The following is a 14,660-nucleotide window of genomic DNA, read 5'->3' as shown; positions in this document are numbered from 1 at the left end:
CTTATGCAAAAATTAAAAAAAAACTACACACCTTTTTTTTTACTTTGTAGAAGCCTGATATTGAATCTGATGTATCTCTGTAATTTCGAATCATCCAGTTCTGAAATTGTGACCTGTAGTAGCCTTCTATGTCCTCTTTCCAATGCCACTAGTCTGATCCAAATTGGATTCTCCAAGAAAGAGTTATGCACAATCTCCCGCAGTGACCTGATTATAGACTAGTTCAGTAGAGCGAACTTGTATGAAGTGCCACGTGTCATTGTCTCAACCTTTGACTCTGAAAAATATATAAAATAAAACTACAGTCCGTCCTCTTTTTGTACCTTCTTACGAAATTTCAATCCGATGCTCAGAAAAAAAGTTATGACGATTTTCCCCAGGTCACCTGTTTTGAGTGTAATTCAGGAGTCTGCAAAAAGACCAACTTCCTCAGATCATATCTCCGAAAATATCGCGCGAAAAGCTTTGAAATTTGGACCCAAGGTTCAGCGCGATCTCTTCTCAAATGGGTTTTTTTTGCGACTTTTGAAACATCACAGGAAAAAAGTTATAGCAAAAATGCCACGATGACTTGTTTGGAGCAGCGAAACCCTAGAATCCAAAGCTCTGATACCAAATGTTATGAAACCAGCTCAAGAAAAGATAGAAAAGAGAGATCAACGCCTTAGAATTCAGTCTCTTCGAGGGGAAACCTCCTTCACATTACATAAATGAACAATTCTTGGATGATACAAATGACAAAACCTCCTTTCTATATATATGAGTCTAAGGAGTCACAATATAATCCAGCCGACCCAACAATAATAATATAAAGCCACAAAAATAACAATAGAGGGATTCTATGGGGCACAGAAATAACAATATGGGGGTAATAGGGGCACAACAATATAAATAAGGGGTATAACTACAATAGTAATTGGGTAATTATTAGTATTATAGGGACCCAACACTATCTTTGGGATTTATCTCTTCTTTAAATGCATATGGAGTTTTTAGGCTATGCCATGCCTCAATGCCTAACTCTTTGGCTATTCCCTGCTATTGTTGGAAAATCTCTATTGACTTTGGTTTACAGGGATAGCTGGCTGTTAAATGGGATTATTTTGTTCAAAGTCTCTTATCAAGCGAGATTTTTTTAACAATGAGGAGTCCATTGTTTGGAGTTGGAACACATCCTCTGGTCAGGTCACAACCAGACAAGCCTACGACTCTATCTTTGCTTCCTCACTTGATCCAAAGGACATATGGTGGCATAGGAAGATTTGGAAATGACCTCTATTGCCAAAACTTTGATGTTTTGTATGGTTCTCCCTCGAAAACAACATCCTCACTTGGGATAATTTGTTACATAGGGGCTTCACTAGTCCAAATGTCGATTACCTATGCTTGAACGAGCCAACATTTGTTGATCACCTCTTCTTCTAGTGTGCCTATTCTAGAGGCTTATGGAACGAAGTTTTAACATCTCTCAATATCCTGAATGTGCTATTACATCCTTTGAATCTTGTCTTCATTGGTGGAACCTCAAGATGGGTAGATTCAAAACTTTACCTGTTTATAGTGTGGGGCATTTGGAAGGTGTGGAACAAATTCATCTTTGAGGACCGATCTATCAAACGTCCTTTCATATGTCCTCATATCATTGGTTTTTTCAAGGATTTCTTGAGACCAGAAAAGCACAAGCGAGTTCGTCCTTTTTGTTATCTACCATGCCCTCTTTCCTATCATGTTGGTTTTTTTGAAGGTGCCTCACAGGATGGTCTATGAGGTGGGGGTGTTCACTTACTCCTTCAAAGGGCTCTTTCCTATCATATTTGGTTGAACATGGGGATTGGCTCCAATACCAAGGTTGAAATTACAACTTGTTGGGGGCTTTTGTTATTTGCTTCTCTCATTCAAATTGATTCCTTACAGGTTTATGGTGATTCCAAATGTATCATTGACCAATTAACGCTGAGAAATAATATTCAAGTATTAAATTTGATGCACGGGAAGGACAAAATAACAATACTAAAGGAAAAATTTATTTTCTTCTCTCTTTCAACACACTCATGGAGAATGGAACAAACAAGCATATATACTTTTAAAGAAGGGTCTCAATGTGGAAAAAGACTTTTTTTTTTGAAGGTAGATAGGGCAATCATTTAATGAGTCATGGGAGAATCCTCATCTCCATAGAACAATAACTATCACTAGAATAGATCGGTCTACATATTGTACATTCCAATGGGCCAACTATATCAATTCTATCATCAATCTCCATGGATTATTGAAATTACTATTTTTTGTCATCTTATCATGACACTTCTTTTATCATATTATTACATAAAAACCAGCTTTTGATAACTACGACTACTTATTATCAATTTTCCCTATCATATTTATGTGATTAGAGTGAATAATGGTGTTTTTCATTGGGCTCCCTTTTTTAAATAGAAAAGGACATATTTTCTCTATGGAAAAAAAAAGGAAGCATAGAAAATACGATTTCTTAGCAAAGGATGATATTTTCTCTAGGGAAAAAAAACAAAGGAAGCATAGAAAATACGATTTCTTAGCAAAGGACGATATTTTCTCTATGGAAAAAAAGGGAAGCAGAGAAAATACGATTTCTCAGCAGGTAAACGAAGGTTTGGACATTAGGGCTCAATAACGATAAGAATATTTCCCTCCTCCCCAGCGTTTGAAATTTGAAAACTAGGAATATGCCATTTATATTCATTACTCATTACAGAACAGGCAGAGCAGAAGCGGGAGAAGCTTTATGATCGTCATTCATTCACAACCCCAATCAAAATGCACAAAGACAAAGGTGAGAAAGCACAATCTTTTGTTTGATTCAGGCAATTTCTGGCGTATTTATTTTGAGTGGAAACCATAAAACTGATATTGTTAGTACTGATGATTGCTCATTTTATCTGATCTGATCGATAGCAGGAGGAGGAGGAGCAGTCAGCTGGTTTGATATCCAGGATGGGCACCCGGTGGTATACAGGCGCAAGGGAATCGAAAAGAAGAAAAGCCAGTCACAATGTCAAGTATCAGCGCAAACACAAGACGAGGAGCCCGATGAGTGAGTGAATTTCAACTATATAGATAGGTTTTATCCTGTTGGGCATGCCAGACGCGAAGAGCTTGAATGCCCCCATCCCATCTTTATTTCCATTTTTGTTCCAATACCGGGCTTTCCATAGGGGATCACCCTATTTTGTTTCGATATAGTTCAGCTTTTCATAAACAGGGGATTAACCTGTGTTGGATTGGAAAGGTCATTTTGCTTAATTGAAATAAGCGAGAGGTGCAAGGTTCAAATCTATCTCCCCATGTTGATGACTTCCTGCAAATCATCAAAAGCGAAATTCTCAATAAAAGTTGTTTTTATTTTAATCCTTACAGATTTCAAGGGGATGGACAAATTTTCAAACGCAAGAGTCACAGGGAAAGCTGGATTGGTAGATCTTTATCGACCCGGTGAGCATTACGATACATCATTTTCTCTTACTTCGCCTCTTCGCTTTCTTTACTATTTCTACCTGCATCCAAATTATAAGCCTCACACAGACCATACGCCTTTCGGTTCTAACAATCTCAAATTTTTTCATAGTGGATAAACAGTTTATTTTTAGAGCATCATTATATTGTTCGGAAAGACTTTAAAATGGCCATAGAAAGAACATAAGGGGAACACTTGTTTCTATGCTTGGATTGAACGAGTAGCAACGTCATTCCTTGAATTTGCAATTTCAAGCAAATCGCTGATATATTTTGTACATGAAATATTCGCCTTTTAGGAGGCACAGGAAGCAGGTAGTGAGTTCCCAATATGAGAATTGGTTGTTAAATGTGTGGTACAGGGGAATGAAAAGCATTGCATTTGCACGCGAAAAGGGCTCAAAACCTAAAATGAAAGGAAAGCAACCCAAGAAGAAAACCAAAAGAAGCTTTCCAAATGTAAGGCTTTAATAACTCTTGACACATTATCTGAGGTTTTAATCGTAATTTCCTCAACCTCAGAATATTGGTTGCAACTTCTACTTAATTAGATGCATGGAATTGTATCATAGACAAGCTGGTTCGTTGTTCTCTTTTTGAAAATTGCAGAAAAGGGTCGAGGCCCCTCCAATTGACTTTGTAAAGGAAAATGTGACTTACTTTCAAGAGGTGGATTCTTTTGAGTTGGATGAGGAGGACAATCCATCTCCTACGCATAGATGGAAAAAAAGCTCGGAAGAAATAACGCATTCATCTCCAATGCAGAATCTGCCTACACTTACAGGTCTCGGTGTTGTTTGGGAAGAGACAGGGACTGAATCTTTCACACAAACTCCAAATGCTGGAGTCAGAAGTGGTTCAGATTTACTTTCCTCACTACTCCAAACGCCGCAGTCTGAATCTCAATCAACAGCATCTTCAGATATTTTGATATCATCAGATGGCGTTTCGTTCCATAAGTTCAAACCTCTGAACCAGAAAGAATATACTGATGAGCAAGATGTAACCTCTGTATGCCCGAATCTACGTGAAGTCATTCCACATACTGAAGACAAGGTTTCACCTTCTGATACAGGCTCCATTTTAGAGGCCTTTGAGAACATGCATATAATTGATCTGCACAAATCTGAGAATTTTAAGGGATGTGAGACAGTCAAAGAGTACGTGGAGGAAGAGGGTCAGGATGAAGAAGTTGGAGTTTGGGATATTGAAGCACCGAGTTCAGATGAAGATGAAGTTGATATCTTGCCACCATTTGATAAATTACTTAAAATTTGTCAGCAGACAAAGCCTTTGGGCCTATCAGAAGCTTTCTCTGAATTTTGGTCAGTTTACTCATTCCTTTTCTTTTTGGTAAATCATACATTTAAATTTTAATCTCATTTTGTGTCAGTACTTGCAAACCTTTCTTCCGAGTACTCCTGAACTTTTTTCATGGTTCAGAAGTAGGTAGTTTCTGAATGAAGGCATCATGCTTTTCTATCAAACATTGATGCTGCTCATAGTTAATCTTGCTTTTGGGCAGTTCCATGTTTGTCAAATTTTGGTTTGGCATAAGGTAGTGTAAATGCGACTATTTGATATATTTTATTCGTAAAATATTGCTTCTGAACAGTTCCATGGTTGTTAAAAAATTGGTTTCGCACAAGGTATTACAAATGCCACTATTTAATATATTTTATTTATCAAATACCTTACAAGAGAGGAACTTACATACTTAATAGATAATTCCATGCGTGATAACAGTGATGTGAGCCGTATTGTTAAGATTGGTGAAGGGACATTTGGAGAAGCCTTTAAAGGTGCTGGAAATGTTTTTAAAATTGTACCTGTTGATGGGGACTTTCTGGTAAATGGAGAGGTCCAAAAAGTACGTAGTTATGCTCTCTAAAACTCTCCCTCTTCCTAATATATATTGGAAATCTGATTTCTACCTCCGCCTGTATATATATTGGAAGTCTGATTTCTACTTGTGCCTCTATATATATTGAAAGTCTGATCTCTATATTTTTATTTGGATGCAGACATGCGCTGACCTTTTTGTTGAGGTTTTACTTTCCATAACATTGAACTGCTTACGTGGAGATGGAGGCAAAAGTGCGAATAAGAACATTTGCACAAACTTCATAGAAACAAAAGCGTGAGTTCACTCTTATTTTCTTTTTCTCGAGGAAAAAAATCCGTAATTCTATTTATGAGTAGTAAGCAAAACTACATGGACATATGCGTAAAGCATTCGTATGGCCTATAGCCTGATAGAGATGCGCCTCTTTAAATATCACCACAAAAACGCGAAAAAAGAGCGTCTACCGTAGTCCATTTTTTAACTTCCTGTCTATATAATCGATAGCTCGCTATAAGGTCATCCAAAAACGAACTATCAGTTTACTTACATACAAAATTTGTTTCAAAGTCAATGTTTTATCAACAGTATATCAAAAGCATCATATTCGTTCCAGATTTTTCAGTTATTTCCAAGGGTTAATAATATATTCTTGCAGCTGTCCTGCCTCTTTTTTTGTAACCTTGCATGTGCCTTGGTCCATATCCAGTCCTCTTTTGAGAGGGAGTTAGCTTTTGCGTTCTTGTGCCTGTAAACATGATCAAAAGAGATCTCAGAGAAAATGTCCTTTAAGGTGCATACTTTTTGAAATAGACATAGATGAGGGTAATTGTTTAACTGTGTTGATCCCAACATCCATTTTATTACTATCTGAGAGTTCCCATATATATGAAGTTTTGAGATTCTCATGTCTCTTGCCAATTGCAAAATCAATTTTAAAGCAAAGAGCTCTGCATGGTTGTTTGTGGCTGGTCCAGCGTTTGCTGATATATTGAAGGACGTGTTGTGATTTAAATTTGAAATTCCACCAGCTCCTACCTTAGAGGGGGAACCTTGAGCTACATCGTCAAAAAATGACTAAGGGTAGTCTGATTGTATGATTGCTTTCTGAGTCTGGGTGTGGACCTCTCCATTTGTGGATTGTTTTATTTCCCTGGATATTGAAAGATTGTTGATAGCTGCTATGATGGGGATTGGAATTTTGTCCTTAAAAATTGTCTTATTTCTTTCAAGCTAAATACCCCAAGAAACCATAAGAGCGAGGGCTTTGTGCTTTGGGTTTTTTGTAATTTGTAGCCATTTTGAAAGTTCTTTAATTGAACTGGCTTCCCAAGGAAAGTGTTGTTTCTCCAACTGGCTCATTTCTTTCCATACTTCTTTGGACAAGGAGCAGTGTATTAAAAGATGAGAGATTGTTTCAAAATCAACCTTTGCACAAGGAGCAGTATCTCGGCCCATGAAAGGATCGTTTTTGTAGATTATCCCAAGTAGACACTTTATTTTTTAGCAACAACCACATCAACGGTTTAGATTTGGGAGGTATGTTTAATTTCTATAGTTTTTCCTCCACTAGGGGAGGTCACGGGGGGCATTTGTTGCAGTAAGAGTCAGATACCCTTGTTTTGGAGCATATACCCCCCTTGGATTTGGGGTCTAGATAAGACTATCTTCAGTGTCTATGATAGTAACATTGGAGAATTTTAATCATTGGTTGTATGCTAACCAAGCTTCAACATTCTCTCCTCCTAGATGCAAGTTCTTCGCAGAGATCCATTCTTGTTGTCCAATCAAGGTTGGGGTTGTTGCTATCTGGTTTAAGGTGTACCAAGTTCCAACCCTCTTCATTTAGCAAGTGTACCAGGGGCTCCAACAATTTATACCAATGTTGACTGCCGTTCCATGTGTCTCTGTCGATATGGACTTGTGAGCATTCCCTATTTTCCAGTAGAGATAGTCACCAATTATAGGAAAGGTTTTGATAAGTGTCTTCCATATGATGGACCCATTTTTGGCAGATATTTGAGAGGATATGATCCAATCTAGAGTAGATAGGGGTTTGATATACTTTTGCTGAGTGATCTGTGCCCAAAGACCTTCCCCCTGAATGATCTTTCAGAACCCCTTGGCAGCAAGGGCTTTGGAGAACCAGGTAAGATTTTTTAATCCCCACCCACCTTGGTCTTTAGGGATGGCTATATACTTCTAGGCTATGAGAGCAAACATCTTTTTGTCTTCCCTTTCTGCCTAAAGAAAATTCCCGATGATTCTTTTCAATTTTTGGATAATGCCCAAAGGGATCCAAGTTAATGAAGCCCAAAATATTGGGATGGCTTTTAGGACTGCTTTACACAAAACTAATCCTCCTGCCCTTGAGGGCCATTTATTACACTAGATTCAGATTTTCTTTTCTGTTTTTTCCAAAAGCCATCTTCAGTTTGATTTGAGGTATTTGACAGGTTTCAAATGAAGCCCAGATATTATATTCCTGATTCCATCTGATTGATTGGAATAGAGAAAAAGCCTCCACAAAGGATTTTACCCTTTCGATATCCTCCAACCATAGATGGATAAATTTTCATTATTTATCCTCGTTCCTGTAGCTTCAATAAAAATGGATAGCAGATCTCTTAGAGATTGAAGATGGGATATGTTTCCTTTAGAAAAAACCAGAATATCGTCTATAAAGAGTAGATGTCAGTGTTTGCAGCCTTGATAGATAATAATCCCTTTAAATCCCCCTCTCTATTTAGCATCCATAATTAGTCTACTTAGGCCTTCTGCCACTAGGAGGAAGAGGAGAGGAGATAGAGGACAATCCTGTCTAATGCCTTTTTGCATGGAAAATAGGAGAGGCTGCTCCATTGATCAGCAAGGCAAAAGAGGTTGTGTTGATGCAATTCATCACCTAGGTTACAAACAAGTGGTAGAATCCTAGTTGGATATGGAGTGTTGAAACTTGTGGTAGCTTCGTAAGGTCTTTTGCATGACCTTGGTGTCTTAACATGTGGGAGATGATTTATTGCCTTTTTAGGTGCTTGCTTGGTGGAGTAAGTGATTTATGTCTTCTTTCTAAGTCTTAGGAAAAATACAATAATTAAAGTCAATTAACTATTGTGGACTATTAAGTCATTTTCTAAGGATAAATAATTTAATTATTTAAGTGACTTAGAAATAATCTCAACTGTTGATCTCCAAGATGTTCTAGAAGGGAGATCAGGGTTTGGGATTTGGACTTAATGAAGATTATAATGTTAATTTTGGCAGCTAGGGAGAAATCCCCTAGTCCTCCCTCTTAATTGAGCAAGCAAAGAAAATGAATATATCTATTTTAAGAATTAATTATAATCTCACATTAAGTTGGCCTTAAACCTTGGAGGGAAAATTATTTAATAAAATTCAATTTTTCAATTTCAAGTTGGCTTGGCAAAAAGACGTGTCCTTTTGGACCCTCAAACAACTATAAATACCCTATTGTGTTAGTCTCTTTGGCACAAGAAATTTGGATTTCTCTGTAACTTCGTTTGGATTGAAATTTTGGATGGCTACATGTCTCTCGCTCTTGGTATAGAATCATTGTAATGGTTCAGGGTTCTCGCATACTTATTGGTTACAAGACTTCACTCTGTCTACAAATGTTTCACATATGACACGTCTCTCACATCTATTATTGTTTTTGTCATAGGTTTATACCCTCACATATGTCACAAGCCTTATGCTATAGGTCTAGACTCTATACTCTCATGTTTGCTACAAGCGTTTTGTTACATGACTATATATATATATGATCTCACATGATAGTTCAATATGGTGATTAGATAACTCTCGCATGGAATTTCTGTTTGGTGACTCTCACATTGTGTTAAAGTATAATGGGCTCATTGTAGTGGCGTGTGATCTCACTGTAATAGCTCATGGATTCACATCTCTGTATCGTCTCTAGTCTCATTGTAATGGCAATATATTTGCATTACTTGACAAGGTTTCGGTATGGGCATCGATCTATTACACTGTATGTATGTCATCCTCTATGCTGTATTGTTATGGATCATATTGGCACACATGATGACAATAATATGTGATATGGTATTAACTCAATATGGTAGCAGTGAATTTTAACCCTAATGACAGTATGGCGACTTGGTGACTTTGCTATTTATACACAGTGGTCTAACAATGATCTACCTTCTATGTGATCTGGCTTCACTCTCATATTACTGTGTTGAAATTTGGTACCGGAGGACAGGTGGTTCTCTTAGGCTTTGATCTTTGGCCTAGGGAAAAGTGTCCAAAAGAATTTAATTTTTCTCTTAAAGTAACTTTATAATTTTTATAAAGTTAAATCTAATTTAAAAGTGACTTTAAGTGATAAAGTTACTAAGTTTAATTTTAAAGTGACTTTTATAAAGTCAATGAAAAATTAGAAAGGAAAAGTGACTTTGGAAATAAATGACTAAGTGGGTCTTTATTAAAGTGGGGTGAATTAAAAAATAAAAAGTGAGATTTAAATGAGCATTTAATCTCAGCCTTAGATCTCAATCTATTTCAGCCATTGGATTTAGGGATCACCCAAAAGTCACTTGGATCACTCAAAAGTCACTTGGGGTTAGATTAAAGGAGGAAAAGGAGGAAAAGGTCATTCATTCTTTCATGAGTAGATTGGGAGAAGGAGAGCAAGAGAGCAAGGGAGATTTCTGAGCAGGGAGGAGAAGGAGACAGCAGCTTGGCACACATTCCAAGGCAGCAGTTGAGCAGATTTGTACAACTGGTTCATCACACAGTGAAAGACAGATTTTGACACGATTTTTGAGGAGTGGCTTGCACAAAAATCGAGGAGCAGTTTGCTGATTTTTTTGCACGCAAAACGAGGGCTGTACAATGCATTTATTGCAGTTCGTACAACGCATTTAATGCTGGCAGTACAACAACATTTAATGCTGAAAGTGGGCACGAAAATCGAGGAGGCCGTACAACATTTATTGCTGTCCTGTTTGCTGTAATTTCCAGTTTGCTGTGAGGCATGGGAAAAGAGATAAGTTGTAAATTTGCTTGCTGTTTTTTTGCTGAATATTTCTCACTATGAAAAAGACATTTTCAGAAATAAAGAAGAGCTCTCGAACTGGTTTTCCCCAAGATTTGTAGGGGGTTTTTCCAGGGTCACATTGACCAAAAGTCTCAGTGTTTGAACGTGTTTTAATGGCTGTTTATTACTGTTGATTTTTATTTCTGCAATTTCCAACATTCTGTAAAATTTCCAGAATTTGTGTTTTCAGCAAATTTATTTTTTTCAGCTTGTTAAATGTATGGTTATGGGAAAGGGCATTTAACTATATGGGAGAAATAAGGAGAAACTGAAAAGCGGGGTGGGAAAACAAAAATTTTTACATGGTATCAGAGCTTGAGTGCTGAAGGGCAGTTTGGGACAGCAAAAGGAAAAATTACAGCTGCTGATCTTTCACTCAGAAAATTCCAGCAAGCTGATTTTTTCATAAACAACAGTTTTATCTTTACTACAACAGTGCTATTTTTCAGTTTTAGGACAACAGGATGTCATTGGGATTGAGGGTGGAGGATAGGTTGGATGGGCATACAAATTACAGCGTTTGGAAGGAGAGAATGCAGAGTATCTTTGAGGAGGCAGAAGTCTGAGATATCATGGTGCATACCACACAAAACCCTATTGTTGTGCCTACTGATGCTACTCAGTTGACAACTTATAATAAAAAGAACAATAAGGCTAAGAGGCTAATTCTAGACGGAATCAAAGACCATTGCATTCCTCATGTGAGAGGAAAGAGCAATGCCCATGAGATGTGGACAGCATTGTCCAATCTCTACCAGAGTACCAATGAGAACCGGAAGATGGTCTTGAAGGAGAAGCTGAAGAACATTAAGATGGGTAATGATAGTGCAGCTGGATATCTCACAAAGATTACTAATGTGAGAGATGAGTTGGCAGCGATTGGAGAGGCCATTCCACCCACTGAGTTGGTGCGGATTGCAGTGAATGGCCTCCCCCATTCATGGTTGAACTTTGCTGATGGGGTTTGTGCACGTGAGACCCTTCCCACATGGGAGAGGTTTTGGGATGATTGCATTCAGACAGAGATCAGGAAACGTCAGCTTGGGGCAGCCAAGCCAGTTGAGCAGGATGAGGATGTAGCACTGGTGGCAGGAGGCAAGAAAGGCAAAGGGAAGAAGCAGGCTTCCACAAGCAGTGGTGGGGGCAAAGGCAAAGGTAAAGGTAAACAGGGGAACACACAAAAGGACTATTCCAAGGTGAAGTGTTGGAATTGTCAAAAGATGGGACACTATGCAGTTGTGTGTCCGGAGAAGAAGAAGAAGAAGGGGAAGAACCAAGACGTGGCATCTTCAGCAGAGATTGATGAATTTGCAGGTCGTTTTGATCGGGAGTTTGTGTTCACTACGTGTGAGTCCTCTAGTGCAGGATCACCTGCTACACAGGTTCAGAGGGAGCATGCTTTTCCCTCGATTAGCGGAGCATCTTTAGGTATCTGATATGTGGACAGTGGGGCTTCACGTCACATCACAGGAGTCCGTGAGTACTTCTCAGAGCTTTTAGAGAGTGGCACTGATATAGAGGTAGTACTCAGTGATGATAGAGTTGTTAGAGCAGTCGGGGTGGGGACACTGACATTTCAGAGGGAGTCCAAACCTCCCTTGAAAGTGTCAGATGTTCTTTATGTGCCAGGGATGAGGAAGAACCTCATATCCATCTCAGCTTTGGAGGACAGAGGATATGAGGTACTGTTCAGGGGAGGACAGGTGTTGATGTATCCCAGGGGCACTCCAGCTGATTCGGCTAGAGTGATAGGTGTACGCCATGCAAAGGTGTACAAGTTTGCATTCCAGCCCCTTTTGGCATTGAGCAGTAGTACTGACAGCAGAGCTAGCAGTTTTGAGCTGTGTGAGATTTGGCACCGCAGGATGGGACATATGTATCATGGAGCCTTGAGGACATTGCGGGAGATCACTACAGGTGTGCCAGATTTCAGTACTGATCACTTTGATACTTGCAGAGGTTGTGCGATGGGCAAGTTTGCCAAATCCCCTTTTCCCAGCAGTGACAACAGAGCGACTGGGATACTTGATTTGATTCATTCTGATGTGAGCGGTCGGATGTCTCATGTTTCCTTGAGTGGATATGAATACTATGTTTTATTCATTGATTATCACTCCAGGAGGACCTGGATTTATTTCTTGAAGACCAAGAGTGAGTTCTTCAAGCGGTTTCAGGAGTTCAGAGCTCTTGTGGAGACACAGACAGGTCGGAAGATCAAGTCCCTGAGGTCGGACAATGGAGGAGAGTACACCCTTGGAGAGTTTGTTGATTATTGTGCGGAGGCAGGCATTAGGAGGGAGTTCACTGTTCCTTACAACCCCCAGCAGAACGGGGTTGTGGAGAGGAAGAACAGATCCATCATAGGGGCTGCCAAAGCCATGTTACATGATCAGCGGTTGCCATTGTTCTTGTGGGTAGAGGCCTACAACACAACTGTTTACTTGCAGAACAGGAGTCCGCATCGTGCCTTGGGGCACATGACTCCGGAGGAGGCTTTCTCTGGGAGAAGCCTGATATTGGTCATCTTCATATCTTTGGATGCATTACATACTCCTATATACCCAAGGAGAAGAGGACCAAACTAGAGCCCACCGCAGAGAAGGGTATCTTTGTAGGCTACAGTGAGACCTCAAAGGCCTTTCGGATTTACATTCCTGCACAGAGGAGAATTGTTGTAAGACGGGATGTGAAGTTCGAGGAGGACAGGGCCTTTAGGAGGTCATGGGAGTTAGAGTATCTGGATCAGCCAGACCCTCAGCAGCAGTTGAGTCAGTCGCGGGGATCTAGTGGGTAGGGATCAGGAGGATCAAGAGGTACACCTATGAGGATGTCAGGTCCGTCAGTGAGCAGTGGCTCACCGAGTCAGAGGGGTGGTGCTCCGGGCAGCATGCAGAGCAGTTCACTAGGGAGTCCATTGATGGACAGTTCACATGGTACCTCGGCTTCTACAGGTTCAGGTGCAGGCAGGAGGACAACAGACAGACAGTCAGGAGTTTAGGCTCCTGATGATGATGAGGAGGAGTTTCATTCTCCGGTGGGAGAAGTGCGCTCAGGGAAGAGGAAGCCCAAGTGGCTTCAGGACACCTTGAGAGATGCCACATCTGTTGCTGAGCCGAAGAGGCCGGTCAGAGAGAGTAGACAACTTGAGAGGTTTTGTAGCTATATGGCGATGGTTACCAGCATCCTTGACTCTGAGCCTTCTAGCTATGAGGAGGCAGCTAGTCAGCAGGTCTGGAGAGAGGCCATGCAGGAGGAGTATTCTTCTATCATGAAGAATGATGTTTGGGAGGTGGTGCTGAGGCCTGAGGGCAAATCCGTGGTTACTTCCAGATGGCTTTACAAGGTAAAGCATGCTGCAGATGGCATCATTGAGAAATTCAAAGCAAGGTTTGTGGCTAGAGGGTTCTCCCAGGTAGAGGGAGTTGATTATGAGACCTTCGCTCCCGTGGCTCGATATACTTCGATCCGCTCCATTATATCGATAGCAGCAGAGATGGGTTGGAAGATCCACCAGATGGATGTGAAGACCGCATTTCTCAATGGCTTCATACAGGAGGAGGTGTACATTGAGCAGCCACAGGGCTTTGAGGTGCATGGGAAGGAGTCCCATGTGTGCAGATTGAAGAAGGCCCTTTATGGCCTGAAGCAAGCTCCCAGAGCTTGGTACTCCAGGATAGATACATATTTGCAGGGGATGGGTTTCACAAAGAGTGAGGCAGATCTGAACCTTTACTTTATTGTGATAGGTGAGGAGCCTCTCATTCTAGTGCTGTATGTGGATGACTTGGTCATTACAGGTGCAGAGGGACTCATAGAGCATTGCAAGAGAGATCTTGTGACAACGTTTGAGATGAAGGACATCAGCTTGATGAATTACTTTTTGGGCTTGGAGGTGTGGCAGGAGGAGGGGCATTTCTTCCTGGGGCAGGGGAAGTATATTGTGGACATCCTTAGCAGATTCCACATGGAGGATTGTAGACCCATGTCGACACCGATGATCACCAACTGGAAGAAGCTTCATGCTTCAGATTCCGAGTTGGTGGATCCCACATTGTACAGGCAGCTGATTGGTTCCTTGATGTATTTGGTCAACACTAGACCAGATATTTGTTTTGCAGTCAACACGATGAGTCAGTTTATGTGTGAGCCTAGGAAGGTTCACTGGGTGGCTGCAAAACACATTTTGCGGTACTTGCAGGGGACAGTGGATTATGGTCTGGACTACAGGCAAGGAGATGGAGTGAG

The 14,660-nt window shown here is 40.2% G+C and overlaps 1 protein-coding gene across 2 annotated transcripts in view; it reads left to right on the top strand.

Annotated features, from left to right (window-relative positions):
• The first annotated feature begins 2,574 nt into the window (after nucleotides 1–2,574).
• HASPIN (Protein kinase superfamily protein) overlaps nucleotides 2,575–14,660 on the top strand; it is a 159,388-nt gene continuing 147,302 nt past the window's right edge. The window contains exons 1-7 of one of the 2 annotated variants that reach the window (XM_089456535.1): nucleotides 2,575–2,812; nucleotides 2,935–3,073; nucleotides 3,397–3,471; nucleotides 3,855–3,951; nucleotides 4,102–4,817; nucleotides 5,239–5,362; nucleotides 5,517–5,632. In XM_089456535.1, coding sequence (XP_089312661.1) covers nucleotides 2,797–2,812; nucleotides 2,935–3,073; nucleotides 3,397–3,471; nucleotides 3,855–3,951; nucleotides 4,102–4,817; nucleotides 5,239–5,362; nucleotides 5,517–5,632 — 1,283 coding nt within the window. In that variant the 5' untranslated portion in view covers nucleotides 2,575–2,796. The remainder of the gene's footprint in view (nucleotides 2,813–2,934; nucleotides 3,074–3,396; nucleotides 3,472–3,854; nucleotides 3,952–4,101; nucleotides 4,818–5,238; nucleotides 5,363–5,516; nucleotides 5,633–14,660) is intronic. The other variant, XM_089456536.1, reaches the window with a different exon arrangement.

Source organism: Pinus tabuliformis, chromosome 7 (genome assembly GCF_031772625.1).
Source record: "Pinus tabuliformis cultivar Carrire ecotype Pingquan chromosome 7, CPIR1, whole genome shotgun sequence".
Lineage (NCBI taxonomy): Eukaryota > Viridiplantae > Streptophyta > Pinopsida > Pinales > Pinaceae > Pinus > Pinus tabuliformis.
The sequence above is the reverse complement of the archived record's forward strand: the minus strand, read 5'-3'. Positions and strand labels throughout refer to the sequence as shown.